Source organism: Microcaecilia unicolor, chromosome 9 (assembly GCF_901765095.1).
Source record: "Microcaecilia unicolor chromosome 9, aMicUni1.1, whole genome shotgun sequence".
NCBI classification, from domain to species: domain Eukaryota; kingdom Metazoa; phylum Chordata; class Amphibia; order Gymnophiona; family Siphonopidae; genus Microcaecilia; species Microcaecilia unicolor.
In genome coordinates this window covers 50023360-50042725 of record NC_044039.1, presented here as the reverse complement: position 1 = coordinate 50042725, position 19366 = coordinate 50023360, and the positions used below count along the sequence as shown (strand labels likewise).

General features: G+C 47.8%; 1 protein-coding gene across 1 annotated transcript in view; it reads right to left on the bottom strand.

The window, feature by feature from the left end:
* Positions 1-19366, bottom strand: part of TULP3 (TUB like protein 3) — a 362459-nt gene that overhangs the window by 172913 nt on the left and 170180 nt on the right. Inside the window, exon 5 of the mRNA XM_030214120.1 lies at positions 7594-7721. Within this exon, the coding sequence (XP_030069980.1) occupies positions 7594-7721 (128 nt within the window). The remainder of the gene's footprint in view (positions 1-7593; positions 7722-19366) is intronic.

Here is a 19366-nt window from a genome sequence, read left to right as displayed (position 1 = left end):
ATTTGGGAAGCTTGCCAGATTCCCTTGGTCTGGATTGGCCTCTGTCGTGGACAGGATGATGGCTCGATGGACCCTTGGTCTTTTCCCAGTGTGGAATTACTTATGTACTTATGTTTCATCAGTTGGGTGAGAATGACGTTGAGATCCCATGACACTGGTGGAGGTTTGACAGGGGGCTTTGATAAAAGCAAACCTCTCATGAAGCGAACAACTAAAGGCTGTGCAGAGATAGGCTTACCCTCTACACGTTGATGACAAGCACTACTTGCACTAAGGTGAACTCGTACGGAATTGGTCTTGAGACCAGACTCTGATAAGTGTAGAAGGTATTCAAGCAGGGTCCGTGTAGGACAAGAAAAAGGATCTAGGGCCTTGCTGTCACACCAGATGGCAAACCTCCTCCATTTGAAAGAATAACACTTTTTCGGGGAATCTTTTCTGGAAGCAAGCAAGACTCTGGAGACACCTTCAGAAAGGCCCAAGGAAGAAACTGCTAAGCTCTCAACATCCAGGCCGTGAGAGCCAGAGACTGGAGGTTGGGATGGAGAAGCGACCCCTCATTCTGAGTGATGAGGGTCCGGAAAACAGTCCAATCTCCACGGTTATTCGAAGGACAACTCCAGAAGAAGAGGAAACCAGATCTGGCAAGGCCAGAAGGGAGCAACCAGGATCATTGTTCCGTGGTCTTGCTTGAGTTTCAGCAAAGTCTTCCCTACTAGAGGTATGGGAGGATATGCATACAGAAGGCCTATCCCCCAATGCAGGAGAAAAGCTAGTCTGTCGTGGAACAGAATTGAGGGACTTTGTGATTGATCTGAGTGGCAAAAAGATCCACCGAGTGGGTGCCCCACGCTCGGAAGATCTTGTGGACAACGCCCATGTTGAGCGACCACTCATGAGGTTGCATGATCCTGCTCAATCTGTCGGCCAGACTGTTGTTTACGCCTGCCAGATAAGTGGCTTGGAGAAACATGCCGTGACGGCAAGCCCAAAGCCATATCCGAACAGCTTCCTGACACAGAGGGCGAGATCCAGTGCCCCCCTGCTTGTTGGTGCAGTACATAACAACCCAATTGTCTGTCTGAATCAATTTGAAGTGGTTGGACAGCCAGTCTCTGAAAGCCTTTAGAGCGTTCCAGATCGCTAGTAATTCCAGGAGGTTGATCTGAAGATCCTTTTCCTAAAAGGACCAAGCTCCTTGAGAGTGAAGTCCAACTACATGAGCTCCCCACCCCAGGAGGGATGCATCCGTCATCAGCACTTTTTTGTGGCTGACGAACTTGGAATGGACGTCCCAAGGTCAAATTGGATCGAACGGTCCATTACTGAAGGGAACTGCAAAAGCCGGTGGAGAGCTGGATCACATCCTCTAGATCCCCTGTGGCCTGGCACCACTGGGAAGCCTGAGTTCATTGTAGGCATGCCATGGGAGTTACATGAACTGGGGAAGCCATGTGTCCTAAGAGTCTCAACATCTGCCGAGCTGTGATCTGTTGAGATGCTCAAGCCATGGACACTAGGGCCAGGAGATGGTCTGCCCTTGCCTGTGGAAGATAAGCTCGAGACGTCCGTGCGTCCAACAGAGCTTCAATGAACTCCAATTTTTGAACCGGGACAAGATGGGACTTGGGATAATTGATCACGAACCCCAGTAGTTCTAGCACCCGAATAGTCATCCGCATGGACTTTAGAGCGCCTACCTCTGAGGTGCTCTTCACCAGCCAATCGTCGAGATAAGGGAGCACATGCACTCCTAGTCTGCGCAGCGATGCTGCGACAACTGCCAGACACTTTGTGAAAACCCTGGGCGCAGATGTGAGACAGTACTGAAAGTGCCGAGTTCCCAACCGAAATCGAAGATACTTCTTGTGAGCTGGGAGTATCGAGATGTGGGTATAGGCATCCTTTAAATCCAGAGAGCATAGTCAATCGTTTTCCTGAATCATGGGAAGAAGAGTGCCGAGGGAAACCATCCTGAACTTTTCTCGGAATAGGAATTTGTTCAGGGCCCTTAGGTCTAGGATGGGACGCATCCCCCCTGTTTTCTCTTGCACAAGGAAGTACCTGGAATAGAATCCCAGCCCTTCTTCCCCTGGTGAAACGGGATCGACTGCACTGGCCTTTAGAAGGGTGGAGACTTCCTCTGCAAGTACTTGCTTGTGCTGGGAGCTCCTGGTGGACAAATCTGAGGTTTGGATTTCAGATTAAGGGTGTATCCTGACTAAACTATTTGAAGAACACACCGATTGGAGGTTAAGAGACGCCACCTTTGGCGAAAAACTATCAACCTCCCTCTGACTGGCAAGTTGTCCAGCACGGACACTTTTATTGAGGCTATGCTGCACTGGAGCCAGTCAAAAGCCTGTCCCTTGCTTTTGCTAGGGAAACGCAGGGGCCTTAGGCGCACGCCGTTGATGGGAACAAGCGCGCTGGAACTGAGCCTGGACAGGCTGCAAAGAAACAGGAGTGTACCTACACCTATTGTAGGAATAGGGAGCACTCCTCTTCCCTCCAAAAAACCTCCTAGATGAGGAGGTGGTAGCAGAAGACGACTGGCGGGAGAGAGAATCCATAGCATCATGGTGCTTCTTGATCTGATCGACCATATCTTCTACTTTTTCACCAAAAATGTTATCCCTCCGGCAAGGAACATCCGCCATTCACTGCTGGGTCTTATGATCCAGGTCAGAGACACGCAGCCACGAGAGTCTGCGCATCACTATACCTTGAGCAGCTACTCGGGATGCCACATCAAAAGTATCGTAAGTACCCCTGGCCAGGAATTTACGGTACGCCTTCTGCTGCCTGACCATCTGGTGAAAAGGTTAGGCAAGCTCTGGAGGAAGTGCTTCGACCAAATTGGACAGTTGCCTCACCAAGTTCCGCAAGTGGATGCTAGTGTAGAGCTGGTATGTTTGAATCTTGGTTGCGAGCATAGCGGCCTGATACGTCTTCCTCCCAAAAGAATCCAAGGTCCTAGACTCTCTGCCTGGGGGCACCGAGGCATAGTCCCTAGTACTCTTGGCTCTCCTGAGAGCAGAATCCACCACCATGGAATTGTGAGGTAGTTGAGACTTCACCATTACCGGCTCTCCATGGACTCTGTACTGGGACTCAACTTTTCTGAGGACCACTGGATTAGAGAGAGGGAACGACCAGTTTTGCATAAGAACTTCCCTGAGTGTGTTATGCAAGGGAGCCGTTGCAACCTCTGTAAGTGGAGAAGGATAATCCAAGACCTCGAGCATCTCGGCCCTGGGTTCATCCACAACCTCCATAGGGAAGGGAATATCCTTAGACATTTTCCGAACAAAGGAGGTAAAAGAAAGACTCTCAGGTGGAGACATCCTTCTTTCAATTGGAGGAATAGGATAAGAGGGGGCCCCATATGACGCTTCTTCAGAAAAGTATCTGGGATCTTCCTCTTCCCTCCACGAGCACTCATCATCAGTATTTATTTTATTTATTATTTTTTATTTATTGCACTTGTATCCCACATTTTCCCACCTATTTGCAGGCTCAATGTGGCTTACAAAGATCTGTTATGGCATCGCCATAACAGGGAAGAAATACAATTGGTGTTGCAAAGAGATAGAAGAAAACAAGAGGATCTGGTTATGCAGCTGTACAGTGAGACATTCTGAATAAAGGAGTGTAAGGGTTGTGTTCAAGTCGTTATGGGTTCTCGTGGTAGGCTTTGTTAAAGAGATAGGTTTTCAAAGCTTTGCGGAAGCTATTTAATTCGTTGATCGTTTTCAAGTGAGTTGGTAGTGCATTCCACATCTTCGTACTCATGTAGGAAAAGCTGGACGCATGTGTGAGTTTGTATTTGACCCCTTTACAGCTGGGGAAGTGTAGGTTGAGAAAGGTGCGGGAAGATCGTTTAGCATTTCTGGGTGGAAGGTCCACTAGGTCTAACATGTAGGTCAGGGCATCTCCATGAATGATTTTATGAACAATCGTGCATATCTTGAACGTGGTACGCTCTTTCAGTGGGAGCCAGTGTAGGTTCTTTCTTAGGGGTTTTGCACTTTCATATATCGGACAAAAGCTCTCTAAGAGCAGCCCGAACCCGAGTCTGTCTCGACGTCGACTCCTGCCTGGACTGCGGCAAAGCTTCCTCCGCCGAGGGAGAGTCGACCCGGGTGGCAGCCGACGCCGATGCCGCAAGCGGCACCAAGGACGAGGACCTCACCACAGGCGAAGGACCAGATGCCGCTTCCATGGTCGGTGTGTAGAAGGCGCAAGCACCCCTGGCACCGAAGTAGACTGGCGCAGCAATCCCTCCAGAAGCTCTGAAAGAAGGGCCCTGATGCGCTCGACGAGAGCTTCCATTGGAAAAGGCTGGGGGGCCGGTGTAGGAGTCGGTGGCAGAATCTGAGGGGGCTCAAGAGCCAGTACCAGGCTGCCAGAAAACCGACGCATTGGCACCTCTTGTATAGAGGGTGAGCGGTCCACTGGGCGCCGACACTTCTTGGGTGCCAAATTCCTCGGCTCCCCGGAGCTCTCGGTACTGCACATGCTACTACAATACTACTACTATTTAGCATTTCTATAACGCTACAACGCGTACGCAGCGCTGCACAAACATAGAAGAAAGACAGTCCCTGCTCAAAGAGCTTACAATCTAATAGACAAAAAATAAAGTAAGCAAATCAAATCAATTAATGTGTACAGGAAGGAGGAGAGGAGGGTAGGTGGAGGCGAGTGGTTACAAGTGGTTACGAGTCAAAAGCAATGTTAAAGAGCTGGGCTTTCAGTCTAGATTTAAAGGTGGCCAAGGATGGGGCAAGACGTAGGGGCTCAGGAAGTTTATTCCATGCGTAGGGTGCAGCGAGACAGAAGGCCCGAAGTCTGGAGTTGGCAGTAGTGGAGAAGGGAACAGATAAGAAGGATTTATCCATGGAGCAGAGTGCACGGGAAAGGGTGTAGGGAAGGACGAGTGTGGAGAGATACTGGGGAGCAGCAGAGTGAGTACATTCATAGGTTAGTAGAAGAAGTTTGAACAGGATGCGAAAACGGATAGGGAGCCAGTGAAGCGACTTGAGGAGAGGGGTAGTATGAGTAAAGCGACCCTGGTGGAAGACGAGACGGGCAGCAGAGTTTTGAACCGATTGGAGAGGGGAGGGGGGAGGGGAGAGGGAGGGCAGGGAAGAAGATTGATGACAGTGCTTCTTAGCCTTCGCTCGACGCCCATCATCGAGACTCCTTGGTACCGAAGAGGAGGACGTGGAATCCTCACACCTCCTTGGGGCCGGGTCCGACCAAGGTCGGTCCCGGGGGGCCTGCATAGCAGTAGGCCTCGAGACAGGTGGAGACCCACTTGAAGCCTCGCTGCTCCCAGCGCGATAGGGTTGTTCAGCAGCCATTACCTGCGCTCTCAAGGTCGATGCTTCCCTCGACGTCGACGTCTATGCCGCCGACCTCGAAGGACCAGACCGATCTGCAAAAGGTTTTTCATGATGAGCCTCCCGAGACACTTGGGTCTGTTTTTTCATTAAATAACACAGCTTACAAGCAGCTGGCAGATGATCGGGCCCAAGGCACTGGAGACACCACACGTGGAGGTCGGTACCCGAGATGGTCCGGTTGCACCGAGTACAACGCTTGAAGCCGCTGGGTGTCCTCGATGGCATGGATGGAAAAAAGGCAGCTGCGAAATTAAAGGACGCGATTGTGCCAATTAAAAAGGCACAAAAAAGGAAAACAAAACCCGGCCGAGCAGCCTAAAAGCTGGCCGCGACGAAAAAGGAGGAAACTTAAATTTTAGAGGAAAAACTAAAGAAAATAAAGGGAAAAAACAAACTACTACTTTAAAAAAAAAAATTTGTCAAACAAAAAAAGGAGGAGAAAAATAAGAAGGAAGCGGTAATGTCGTCAAAAAGTCTCCTGGGCCAAAGGAACACAGCAGAACAGTGTGTCACTTCAGACGCGGATAAAAAGAAACTGACGATCTCACGCTCGTGCAGCAGGCGGGAAGCCGTTTGCATATGCGCTCTACCCACGCTCCTGAGCGTTCTAAGGAGTTTTTTTGCTTTGCTTTGGATATTTTGCCGATCTCCTGGGCTGTCGCGGACAACGACCCAATCATCAGAACATGCAGCCTGCTTGTCCTCGGAGAATATGTAATACTTGGTATCAATAATGAAAGTGATGGAATATTCACATAGCAAGCAGCCTGAGCCAACAGATTTATTTTCCATTGAACATAACTAACTTTGTATGAACTTGGTGGATAATAGTGTGCTGAACTGGACAATGTTGGCGCATTTAGACTGTCTCTGGACAGAACTTCTGCATGAAGGAAGCCCCTACCTTATTATTCAATACATATCTGTGAAAGTAATTATAAAGGCAAGTGCATTTTTATAATATACCACTGATTTCCACAAAACAAAAAGGAGCATGCCATCTTTTTCTTTTGATGTAGGCACAGGAAAAAAAATGTTAAATGCTCCCAGTTTCAACCTAATTAATGTTTTTTTTTTTAAATTGTACTTATAAATATTAGTAAGTCTGAATGTTAAGTACCTGATTCTCATACCATGTCTGTTTTGTTGGCCCTTTACTAGGTGAAACCATCTCTGCATGAATACAGGGAGTGCCTATAGCCAGCTCCTCCAAATGACACAATGTTTTAAAATGTAGAACAAATGAGTACGCTAACCTATGAAACCAATACTTCTTCTGTGTACATCCATATGCTGCACAAGCCAGCTTGTTTGAAAACTAGAAGAACTTACCTCATCATGGACATGAGAATAGACATGACTTCCAGGTTCCATGAGGAAAAGGAAGAACTAAGGTGGTCCTGCATGAGGACACAGCATGTGCAGGTCTGCTGTGTTTAAGTTCACCAATTTAGAAAGCTCTGGCAGCTTTCAGAACTTTATTTAGCTTTTTTTTCACCCCCCTAGGCTCTGTTGGATGGCATCTCAATCTCAACTGTGAACCTGGCAAAAACATGACATATGGAGCTACAAGGAAAAACTGGGATTGAGGTAGCTCTACACAACACCACTGATGCAAGAACTTCCACACATGCTTATTAAAGCATTCTGTAAAATTCTTAAGCATTATAAACAATTCTCTGGCCTTGGGCTCCGACATCCTATCCCACTTGAGAGGGCTAGTAACCTGTTTATCTTTGAAGAAAAGATAACTGATATATTACCTGAGTTAGAAGAAGATATTTATATGATTTCTAGCAACATATTCAAGATTGTATATGTTTTATGCTAATGGTAAAAAATTATATATATATAGCACTGGTACAGACAAGGGCTCTAACAAGAAAAGCAGTTGATTTAACCTTCCAACTACCCCTAGAAAATAGAATGGCAGGTCATCCCCCTTAAGTTGAAGAGCTGAGGTGCTGTTCTCTGAAACAGCTAGTACCTTTGGGGTATCCTTCAAAATCATGGGTTCCAATGACACAGAAGGGTCAGCCTCTTCCAAAGTCCTGTTGGCTAGCTGGTCTATTTTGCCTATTGAGAAACCTGCCCTTGAGCAAAGGGATGAATTCTAGCTGGATTTGGTATGCAGGAGTTAGAGTAGTAAGAATATGGGTGGAAAATTCAGTGCAACACTTACAATAACTGATTTCTTACTGGATGCAGATGCAGGTCGAACACTTTCAGAATTTGGTGAACGAGATCTTGATCTAGTTTCTTCCTCTTCATCTGTGTCCTCTTCATCAAAGTTTAAACTGCCAGAGATGCCTAACAGAACACAGAAGCAACTGGATAAGGTGATAATAAATGGTTCACACTGTCAAATGTTTCAAACAAGTGCATGGGTCAACTTTGCTTGAACTCACAGTATACGTTTATCCTTTCACAGACTTGCCTTCTGAGGCAAGGCTATGAAAGGATATGTCATGAAGAAAGCAATTTTTAAACATTCCATCAGTTGTAAAGTCTACAGTTATTTTGTACCTATCTTTCTTTTTGAAAGCATTCATTTGCATCCCCTTTAAAAATCACCATGGGTACAAAGTATCAGTGGACTTTTGAACCTGCTTTTTGTGCAGGTAAAATTTCTCTACAAAGATATATAGATTTGAAAATATAAATTTATGGGCTTTATTTCCTATAGCTGCCCAAAATATGCCCCCAGCAAAGCATTCTGTAAACATTGCTAAAATTATGCCGTTTCACAGCACATGTGCCTTTAGCTGCAACTGACAGGGGGAGATGGAATTCAACATTACCATTCTACTCTAATAAAGTAAATAGGCTTTTATTCAAGAAAAATGCTTTTTCAAATTGTCCTCTCAAAATATCAGCCTTCATGATTCTGAACAAATCTTATGTAAAGACTAGTAAAAATGGCCCGTTTCTGAGACCAATGAAACGGGCGCTAGCAAGGTTTTCATCGTACTGTGTATGTTTGAGAGAGTGTGTGTGAGAGTGAGTGTGTGAGAGAGACAGAGTGAATGTGCGAGTGTGTGTGTCTGTGTGAGAAAGAATGAGTGTCTGCCGCAGGGGCCCCCCTCCTTCCCCCTCCCCGTCTTCCTTTCTCCCCTTTCCTTTCCCTCCCTGTCCCATGTTTGTTCCCAGCGCCCCTCCCAGCTTCAGTAGTGTGTATGTTTGAGAGAGTGTGTGAGTAAGACAGAGTGAATGTGCGAGTGTGTGTGTGTGTGTGTCAGAGTGAGAATGTCTGTGTGAGAGTGTGTGAGAGAATGAGAGTGTGGCGCAAGGGCCCCCCCCTCTGTCTGCCGCCCTTGTTCCCCCTCCCCCCTGTGTTCCCTTTCCCCCTGTCCTTCCCCTCCCAGCTTCAGGGCCATGGCCCCCCCCTCCCTACGCCTTTCAGGATCGTGGTTCCTCCGTCTGCCCCTTTTTCCCCTCCCCCTGTCTTCCCTCCCCTCCCCTTTTTCATGTTCTTCCCCCTTCCCCCCTCCCAGCTTCAGGTTCGAGTGCCCCCTCCCTCTGCCTTTCAGGGTCGTGGTGCTCCCTCCCACTGTGACGTTCAAGCTGGCTCCCTTCCTCCGACGTTGAGGCAGGCAGGCAAGCTGGCTCCCTCTGACGTTCAGGCTGCCTTCCTGCGTCCCTCCCTCCCTCCGACGTTGTGCGGGGCGATGTTATTCGTCCGTTTGTGCGTCCCTCCCTCCAATGTTGTGCGGGGCGATGTTATTCGTCCGTGTGTTGCAGGTCGTCGATGGCGCTCCGTCAAAATGGGTGCGGAGAGGGGGAGATGAGATCGCATTTCGTCGAGTCGCTCCGTGGAAATGGCCGCCGAGAGGGGGAGATGATATTCGGTTTGCCCAACAGTGTCTGCTCCGCCCTCGAGGTCATCACATTGTGACGCGAGGGCGGGGTAAACACTGCTGGGCAAACCGGATATCTAGACTGCCTCAAAGTTCCGGCTTGAGGCTTCATTAGAACGTTGGTGGTGCCTTTTATATATAGAGATGACTATTTTCCTATTCCTGCAAATTCAGATTAAATTATTTAATGAGAATAAAGAATGCTTCATAATGTTTCTAATTTTCTTTAAATCGTAAACTAACATGTAAGTACAATATATGGCATACCTGCTGTTAGCTCTCAAATACAGATAACTAGAAGATTAGTAACATTACTACTACTACTACTACTATTTAGCATTTCTATAGCGCTACCAGGCATACGCAGCGCTGCACAAACATAGAAGAAAGACAGTCCCTGCTCAAAGAGCTTACAATCTAATAGACAAAAAATAAAGTAAGCAAATCAAATCAATTAATGTGAACGGGAAGGAAGAGAGGAGGGTAGGTGGAGGCGAGTGGTTACAAGTGGTTACGAGTCAAAAGCAATGTTAAAGAGGTGGGCTTTCAGTCTAGATTTAAAGGTGGCCAAGGATGGGGCAAGACGTAGGGGCTCAGGAAGTTTATTCCAGGCGTAGGGTGCAGCGAGACAGAAGGCGCGAAGTCTGGAGTTGGCAGTAGTGGAGAAGGGAACAGATAAGAAGGATTTATCCATGGAGCGGAGTGCACGGGAAGGGGTGTAGGGAAGGACGAGTGTGGAGAGATACGGGGGAGCAGCAGAGTGAATACATTTATAGGTTAGTAGAAGAAGTTTGAACAGGATGCGAAAACGGATAGGGAGCCAGTGAAGGGTCTTGAGGAGAGGGGTAGTATGAGTAAAGCGACCCTGGCGGAAGATGAGACGGGCAGCAGAGTTTTGAACCGACTGGAGAGGGGAGAGGTGACTAAGTGGGAGGCCAGCAAGAAGCAGATTGCAGTAGTCTAAACGAGAGGTGACAAGGGTGTGGATGAGGGTTTTGGTAGAGTGCTCGGAAAGAAAGGGGCGGATTTTACGGATGTTGTAAAGAAAGAAACGACAGGTCTTGGCGGTCTGCTGGATATGAGCAGAGAAGGAGAGAGAAGAGTCAAAGATAACCCCAAGGTTTCGAGCTGAGGAGACAGGGAGAATGAGAGAGCCATCAACAGAAATAGAAAACGGGGTGAGCGGGGAGGTGGGTTTGGGGGGGAAAATGAGAAGCTCGGTCTTGGTCATATTTAATTTCAGGTGGCGTTGAGACATCCAGGCAGCAATGTCAGACAAGCACGCTGAAACTTTGGTTTGGATGCAAGGTGAGATATCAGGGGTAGAAAGGTAGATTTGGGAGTCATCAGCATAGAGATGGTAGGAAAAGCCATGGGATGAGATTAATGAACCAAGGGAAGAAGTGTAGATAGAAAAGAGGAGGGGACCAAGAACAGAACCCTGAGGTACGCCGACAGACAGAGGGATAGAAGTAGAAGAGGATCCACCAGAGTGAACACTAAAGGTGCGGAGGGAGAGGTAGGAAGAGAACCAGGAAAGGACAGAGCCCTGGAATCCAAGTGAGGACAGGGTATCGAGAAGTATGCTGTGATCGACAGTGTCAAAAGCAGCGGAAAGATCAAGAAGAATGAGGATGGAATATTGACCTCTGGATTTAGCCAGTAATAGGTCATTGGAGACTTTAGTAAGCGCAATTTCGGTTGAGTGGAGAGGGCGAAAACCAGATTGTAACGGGTCAAGAATAGCATGTGAGGAGAGAAAATCAAGGCAGCGGCGGTGAACAGCACGCTCAAGTAATTTGGAGAGAAAAGGAAGGAGGGAGATGGGTCGGTAATTAGAGGGACAAGTAGGGTCAAGTGAAGGCTTCTTAAGGAGAGGTGTGACCACAGCATGTTTAAAGGCAGCAGGGACAGTCGCAGTGGAAAGTGAGAGGTTGAGAATGTGACAGATAAAAGGAATAAGAGCAGGAGAGATGGCATTAAGAAGGTGGGTGGGAATGGGATCAGAGGAACAGGTGGTACATTTTGAGGAAGAAAGGAGAAGTGTAGTTTCCTCAATAGTAACTTCAGGAAAGGAGGAAAGGGAATGAGGGGAAGGAGAGAGAGGGGAACGGACTAGTGGAGGGAGAGGTGGTGAGGTAGAGAAAGCAAGGTTTATCTTTTGAACCTTGTTGTGAAAGAATTCAGCAAGGGTCTGAGGAGATAATGAAGGGGGAGTTGGGGGAGGGGGCACCTTGAGGAGAGAGTTCAATGTGGTGAAGAGAAGTCGAGGATTAGAGCCAAGAGAGTTGGTCAGTTGGATATAATAATCCTGTTTGGCACGTAAAAGAGCAGATTGGAAGGAGGTCAGCATGAACTTAAAGTGTAGGAAATCAGCAAGGGCCCGAGAATTCCGCCAGAGGCGTTCGGCGGAGCGGGTACAGGAACGTAGGTAGCGGATATTAGAAGTCAGCCAAGGTTGGGGTTTTGTACGCCTTACAGGGCGGGTCATCAAAGGTGCAAGAGTGTCTAAGGCAGAGGATAGAGTATTGTTGTAAGAAGAAACAGCCTCGTTGACAGACGTGGATGGTGCCACAGTAGAGAGGAGGTTGGAAACATGGGAGGATAGAGATGAAGGGTCAATATCGTGAAGATTCCTAGATAAATTAGATAGGATAGGACGGGACTGGGAGGGAGGAGATTTAAGTGTGAAAGTTATAAGATGGTGATCAGAGGAGGGATGATCAGAGGCAAGGAAACTAGAAGGTGAACAGTTGGAGGAGAAGATGAGATCAAGACAGTGACCATTTTGATGAGTGGGGGAGGTGGAGCATAGTTGGAGATTAAAGGAGGACGTTAAAGCGAGTAACTTGGAAATATAAGAGTTGGAAGGATCATTAGCAGGAATATTAAAGTCACCAAGGATGAGAGAGGGGGAGGAAGGATCATGGAAGAAGGCAAGCCAGGCGTCAAAGTCACTGAGAAAGAATGAAAGGGACTTATGAGGGGGACGATAAATGACCGCTATTCGAAGAGGCAGAGGAGAGAAAAGGCGGATAGAGTGGACTTCAAAGGAGGAAAAACAGTGAGATTGAGGTGGAAGAAGGGGTTGAAATCTGGAGGAGGGAGAGAGAAGTAGTAACATAGTAAATGACAGCAGGTAAAGACCCACATGGACCATCTTGTCTGCCCAATATGGCGGCCAGAGCTGTACCTGCTACTCAGTGTTGATTACATTCAGTCATGATCGAATACTGGCATAACAAAAATGGCAGTTACACAATCATGAAACAGTTGTTTACAATTTTGGATAGTGCCATTTGTTGTCAATATTTGAATAAACCAGCAATCTTAACAATATTGCAAACTGACATTTTACTTGCTATAAACCCTTAGGTGAATGTGACACAAAAAACACACACATTATTGATCTGTCCCTGTTATCCTCAGAAATCTGCCTGGCACTGGTCCTACTTCCCAATTGTTGGACTTGCCATCAAAGCCTTCTCCTGCCCATCCATAATTGGGACACAGACAGTAAAACTCTGCCCTATTGTCATCATACTGACATTTTATTATTCATAAATTCACATCTAAAGGATCTTTGTGTCTTTGAAAGATTATATACTACACCTTTTTGTAGATTCTTTAAAAGATATAACAAGCTACAAAGTTCTATATATTTTATGTGTGTACTAGCCGTTCAGCCCGTAAAAACGGGCTAGTATAGGAGGGGGGGGGGGGGTTGAAAGGCCCCCCACCCCGCCGCCGAGTTCGCCGCTGCTGCTCCCCCTCCGAGTTCGTTCCCCCCCCCCCCGGAGCTGTCGCCACCCACCTTCCACCCAGTCGGGCCCTCGCTCTGCTATTGAAACAGCGAGGGCACGCAGCACACAGCTCTACTGCTGAGCTGCCATGGCCTTCCTTCTTCTCTGCCTGTGTCCTGCCCTCATGTGACGCAACGTCGTCGAGGGCGGGACACAGGCAGAGAAGAAGGAAGGCCGACGGCAGCTCAGCAGAGCTGTGTGCTGTGTGCCCTCGCTGTTTCAATAGCAGAGCGAGGGCCCAACCGGGTGGAAGGTGGGCGGTGGCGGCGACTCCGGGTGGGGGGAGCGTTAGCGATGGCAGTGTCCCTCGCAAATGCGCAGTAGAGACCCTCTCTGTTCCGCCCTCGTCATAACGTATTGATGCGAGGGCGGGGCAGAGAGGGTCTCTACTGTGCATTTGCGAGTGAGTACGACACTCGCCATTTATATATATTGATTACTGTACCCCTACCTAGAGCTGAAAATAGATGTGGATTATAATTATAATAAATGTTACACATAAATACTATTAGTATACAATAAACACATAGCTAAAAGCTGAGAAGATCCTTATTCCAGCGTTAATGCAAGTTTTCTAGCAAATAATGCACCTAGTTGGTACTACTGCACTAAGGGAACAATCCCTTCTTTGGCAGACTGATCACCTTGCAGTGCATTCTAACGTAGTGCTAGGAGTCAAGGCACCATCATTTTGCAAAATGGGAGAACCAGTGCAGGAGCAAGTTGGAAATGATCCTGCCTCAACAGGATTTCCCAACTTTAGAGAAGTCAGAGTTCTAGAGGAAGCCCCAGGGCACTATGTCTGATTTATTGTCACAGGGTAAGACTTCATCGAGAGGAAGGAAGGCTTATGCTACCTTCTGCTGAGAGAGGTGGTGCTTGTTGGGCCACTAGCATGTGACCATGGAGAGGTCCTTTGACATTGGGGTGGAGGGCATGGATATATTATATATATATATATATATATATATATATATATAATTTTTTATTTATTTAAATGTGTTGACTCGTTTAAAAAGATGGTTTGCAATACTTTCCATTCACATCTGTACTGGTATCAAATAACACGGATTAGCAAATCTTACTATACACTAAAATAAAAAGTGTTTTACTTCCCTTTTATAACTAGCCGCCTAGTGAGGAGAAGCCAAAGGAAAACAGAGAGAGAATGACTGAATCAATAAATGCCAGTACGTAATCAGAGTGGTAAAAATGAGATCAGAACTCACAAAACAGGAGGAGTCTGGTTTCACAGTTCTGCTTTCCAAATGGTAGGATTCTGCTTGACAATAGACCCTGGGCCAGATGCACAAAGCTTACATGTCTATTAACGTTTGCTTTAGACTGGTTCTAGCTAATCTAAAGCAAACGTTAGGTAGCTAGGAATGCACAAAGGGGTTTTCTGTGCCTCTAACGTGTGCTGTTAGGAGCCATCGAGAACCCCATGCAAATGTATTCTAATGAGCTAATTCGTAATCAAATGTGTATCCCACGGGATGCACAGCTCCAGAGCAGCCCTAATTTAACAATGAAATTTTATGGCTGCTTTGGAGCTGTCGGAGAGGACAGAAGCACAAGCAGGAAGCTATAAAGGCTGCTTGCTTGTGCTTCCTACTTCTCACCTCCCGGCAACCCCCACCCCCTGAACGTTTTGTTTAATTTTCCCTGGTGGTCCAATGGACCACAGCACCCCCCCACCAGTGACCAGTGTACCATGACCCCCCTTTTCCCCCCATGACCCTGGAATCTTTTAAACAATTTTCCCTGGTGGTCTGGTGGGCCAAACCCCTTCCCTCACTCCCTCCCGCACCTGCCTCACCCAGTACCTTACAAGGTGGAGAAAGGAGAGCAGGAGCAACAGCTACCCCTTCCTGCCTGGAACAAAATGGTGGCTCCCAGGCCCTGCCCAATGCATTCTGGGATGCACTGGACAGGGCTACATACCATATAAGGGAAAAAAAACTCCTTATATGGTGTTTAGCCCTGCCCAGTGCATTCCAGAATGCACTGGGCAGGGCTTGGGCGCTGCCAATTTGTTCTAGACAGGCCCGAGGCAGGAGCCATTGCTCCTGCCCCCACCTTGTTGTAAGGTACAGGGAGGGGTGGGGTGTGGGATGGGTGCGAGAGGGAGGGGGTGTGTGCTTGCGCAGGGAAAGGGAAAATCTTTTTTTTTAAAGTTCCGGGGTCACGGGGGTGTCGTGGTCCACCAAGGAAAGTTTAAAAAATGATTGGGGGGGGGGGGGCAGGGTCCACTGGACCATCGGGGTAACAGTGGCAGTCCAGTGTATCAGAGCTGTCAAATGGATTTGACTAGCAAACAGCGAGGATGCACAAAGGGGGATCCATGCAGGTCATTTGCATGTGATCCCCTTTGTGCATCGCTGGTTGTTAGCGATTTGCTAAATTTTAGCAAGGCAGCCATATTTTAAGGCTGCCTTTGTGCATCGGGGCCCCAGTGCAAACAAACTTATATACCACAGGCCCAACCTCAACACACTATACTTCAACAGTAGTCTTTCATATTTAGGGTTACCATATGTCCAGATTTCCCTGGACATATCCTGTTTTTCAAGGGACTGTACAGGATCCAGGCTGTTTTTACCAACATGCCCGTTGGTCCGGGTTTCTGGATATACAGGCTAGATGGCGGGCAGGTGGGCCTTCTCTCTCCCCCACTTGAACCTACCATAATGCGCCCTGGTGGTCTAGTGGCTTCTTCGGGGCAAGGAAGAACCCCACTCTTTCCTGCCCACTGCTGCTTTAAAATAGCTGCCGAGACTTCGTGCGGCAACCTCACAAGACTTCTGTGATATGCTGCACATGGATGAGATGGGAGGGGGATTGATATGATGCACATGGATGCGAGGGAGAGAAGGGGACAAGCTGCACATGAATGGGGAGGGGGGTCAATATGCTGCATATGGATGGGAGGGACAGAAAGGGACAACTGCTCATGGATGGGAGGGAGAGAATGGGGCAAGCTACACGTGGATGGAAGGAAAGCGAGAGGAGAGGGAGACATGCTGTACCTGGAGGGGAGGGTGGAGAGAAGGGAGGGGGGGGGAAGGAAAAGGGGAGAAATGCAGCACATGGATCTGTCCCTAAAATCGAGTGTAATACCGGAAGACTGGAGGGTAGCCAATGTTACTCCGATTTTTAAGAAAGGTTCCAGAGGAGATCCGGGAAATTATAGACCGGTGAGTCTGACGTCGGTGCCGGGCAAGATGGTGGAGGCTATTATTAAGAATAAAATTGCAGAGCATATACAAAAACATGGACTGATGAGACAAAGTCAGCACGGATTTAGTGAAGGGAAGTCTTGCCTCACCAATCTAATGCATTTTTTTGAGGGGGTAAGCAAACATGTGGACAATGGGGAGCCGGTTGATATTGTATATCTGGATTTTCAGAAGGCGTTTGACAAAGTGCCGCACGAAAGACTCCTGAAGAAGTTGCAGAGTCATGGAATCGGAGGTAGGGTATTATTATGGATTGGGAACTGGTTGAAGGATAGGAAGCAGAGAGTAGGATTGCGTGGCCAGTATTCTCAGTGGAGGAGGGTGGTTAGTGGGGTCCCGCAGGGGTCTGTGCTGGGTCCGTTGCTTTTTAATGTATTTATAAATGACCTAGAGATGGGAATAACTAGTGAGGTAATTAAATTCGCCGATGACACAAAATTATTCAGGGTCGTCAAGTCGCAGGAGGAATGTGAACGATTACAGGAGGACCTTGCGAGACTGGGAGAATGGGCGTGCAAGTGGCAGATGAAGTTCAATGTTGACAAGTGCAAAGTGATGCATGTGGGTAAGAGGAACCCGAATTATAGCTACGTCTTGCAAGGTTCCGCGTTAGGAGTTACGGATCAAGAAAGGGATCTGGGTGTCGTCGTCGATGATACGCTGAAACCTTCTGCTCAGTGTGCTGCTGCGGCTAGGAAAGCGAATAGAATGTTGGGTGTTATTAAGAAGGGTATGGAGTCCAGGTGTGCGGATGTTATAATGCCGTTGTATCGCTCCATGGTGCGACCGCACCTGGAGTATTGTGTTCAGTACTGGTCTCCGTATCTCAAAAAAGATATAGTAGAATTGGAAAAGGTACAGCGAAGGGCGACGAAAATGATAGTGGGGATGGGACGACTTTCCTATGAAGAGAGGCTGAGAAGGCTAGGGCTTTTCAGCTTGGAGAAGAGACGGCTGAGGGGAGATATGATAGAAGTGTATAAAATAATGAGTGGAATGGATCGGGTGGATGTGAAGCGACTGTTCACGCTATCCAAAAATACTAGGACTAGAGGGCATGAGTTGAAGCTACAGTGTGGTAAATTTAAAACGAATCGGAGAAAATTTTTCTTCACCCAACGTGTAATTAGACTCTGGAATTCATTGCCGGAGAATGTGGTACGGGCGGTTAGCTTGACGGAGTTTAAAAAGGGGTTAGATAGATTCCTAAAGGACAAGTCCATAGACCGCTATTAAATGGACTGGAAAAATTCCTCATTTTTAGGTATAACTTGTCTGGAATGTTTTTACGTTTGGGGAGCGTGCCAGGTGCCCTTGACCTGGATTGGCCACTGTCGGTGACAGGATGCTGGGCTAGATGGACCTTTGGTCTTTCCCAGTATGGCACTACTTATGTACTTATGTACTTATTAGGATGGAGAAGATGGGGGTCATGTTGCTTATGGATAGGAGGGAAAAGAAATGGGGACATGCAGCTGGATGCTTGCTTTTTTGGAAATATACATATTTTCTAATTTTGCATTTAGCAGAGTGCGGAAGAAAATGCATTTCTATGCACATGCGACTAACAAAGGTATACAGATGGATAGATAAATCTGACCGGTGTGAAAGTACGCACATTGAAATGAAGGTCTGTATTTTGTTGGTAGACCTAGTTTGGAATGCAGTCTGGGTGGAGCATGGGCAGAGTTCACTTGCAGATTACTAAATATCTATATATATGCCTATTTTTGAACTTTATGCTTAAGCTGGTGTAAAATGTCCATGCCTACATTCAAGGCACTATTTTTGCCACTTATTTTAGGAGATGTCTATGTGTTTATGAAACACTGCATAAAGAGCAAACGAACAATCAAATGGTTATAGCAGTGGGCTAAGAACCAAAGAAAGAAGGATCGAATCCCCTTGCTGCACCCCGTGAACTTGGGCAAGTCACTTAGAGGCAGATGCACTAAAGCTTAATGAGCCTTTAATGACACTCCAACGAGGAAATTTTGATCCGTTGCATGCATCAAAGGGCTTTTACCGTGGAAGCTAGCAGCTAACGAAAATGGAATGGAGATGAGCAATTAGTGTAAAAACCCCATAGAAACGAGATGCACTAACCTTTTCCGATTGCCTTTACGCAGGAAAAAGGCAGGAAATCTAACGAGAGGGTCTGTACCTCTCGTTAGGGCTGTCAGCTACAAGTTTAAAAGTGAAATGTATTTAAAAAAATAACTAGGGGGGCGAAAACGCACGTCAGGGGCGTCCTTTATTGACGCCCCAGGTCGCTGCTGCTCCCCCTCTCCCTCAGCACCAAAAGAAAAAAACAATCGGGAGGGGGCAAAGGCGCTCGTGAGGGGCGTCCTGTATGGCCGTTCTTGCCCCCCCCCCGCCCCCGCCCGAGGTCACCGTTCCCCCCCCCCCCCCCGCAAGAAAAAACTCAAACTTTAGCAGCCCCAGCCCCAGGCCGGCCCTAGTTTACCTACGTCAGAAGAGGGCGGGCCCAGGAAGAAAGAAGGGATGTCTGAGAAGGCCTTCTGACTCGCCGATCAGCTGTTCTTGTCCGTGCAGCAGAGGTGAGAGGCGCTGCACGGGCCGGTAAGGCAAAGGCAGGGGGTCGTTGGAGGGAGGAACGGCAGCCACGACCAAAGGGGGGGCGGCGGGGGCGGGGCACGGGACCGGAGCATGGCGGGAGGCGGAGCTAGTGTAGGAGAAGACACAGGAAGGGAGGAGGGCCAGCCCGGGGCTGGGGCGGCTAAAATTTGAGTTTTTTTCGTGCGGGGGGGGGGGGGGGGGGGAGAAACGGCGACCTCGGGCGGAGGGGGGCAAGGGCGGCCATACAGGACGCTCCACACGAGCGCCTTTGCCTCCCCACCCTTTATTTATTTTTGTTTTGATTTGGGAGCCATGTGCTTGTGTTTTGGCTATTTGTGGCATGCGCAGAGCAGCTAACATAACGATTGGCTGCTCTGCGCATGCTTTAGGGGCCGATTACCGATGTGTATTGTGATTCTTTGATACATTGTACTTTTCAATACCGATCCGAGCATGTGTGACTTGTTGTTTTGGTG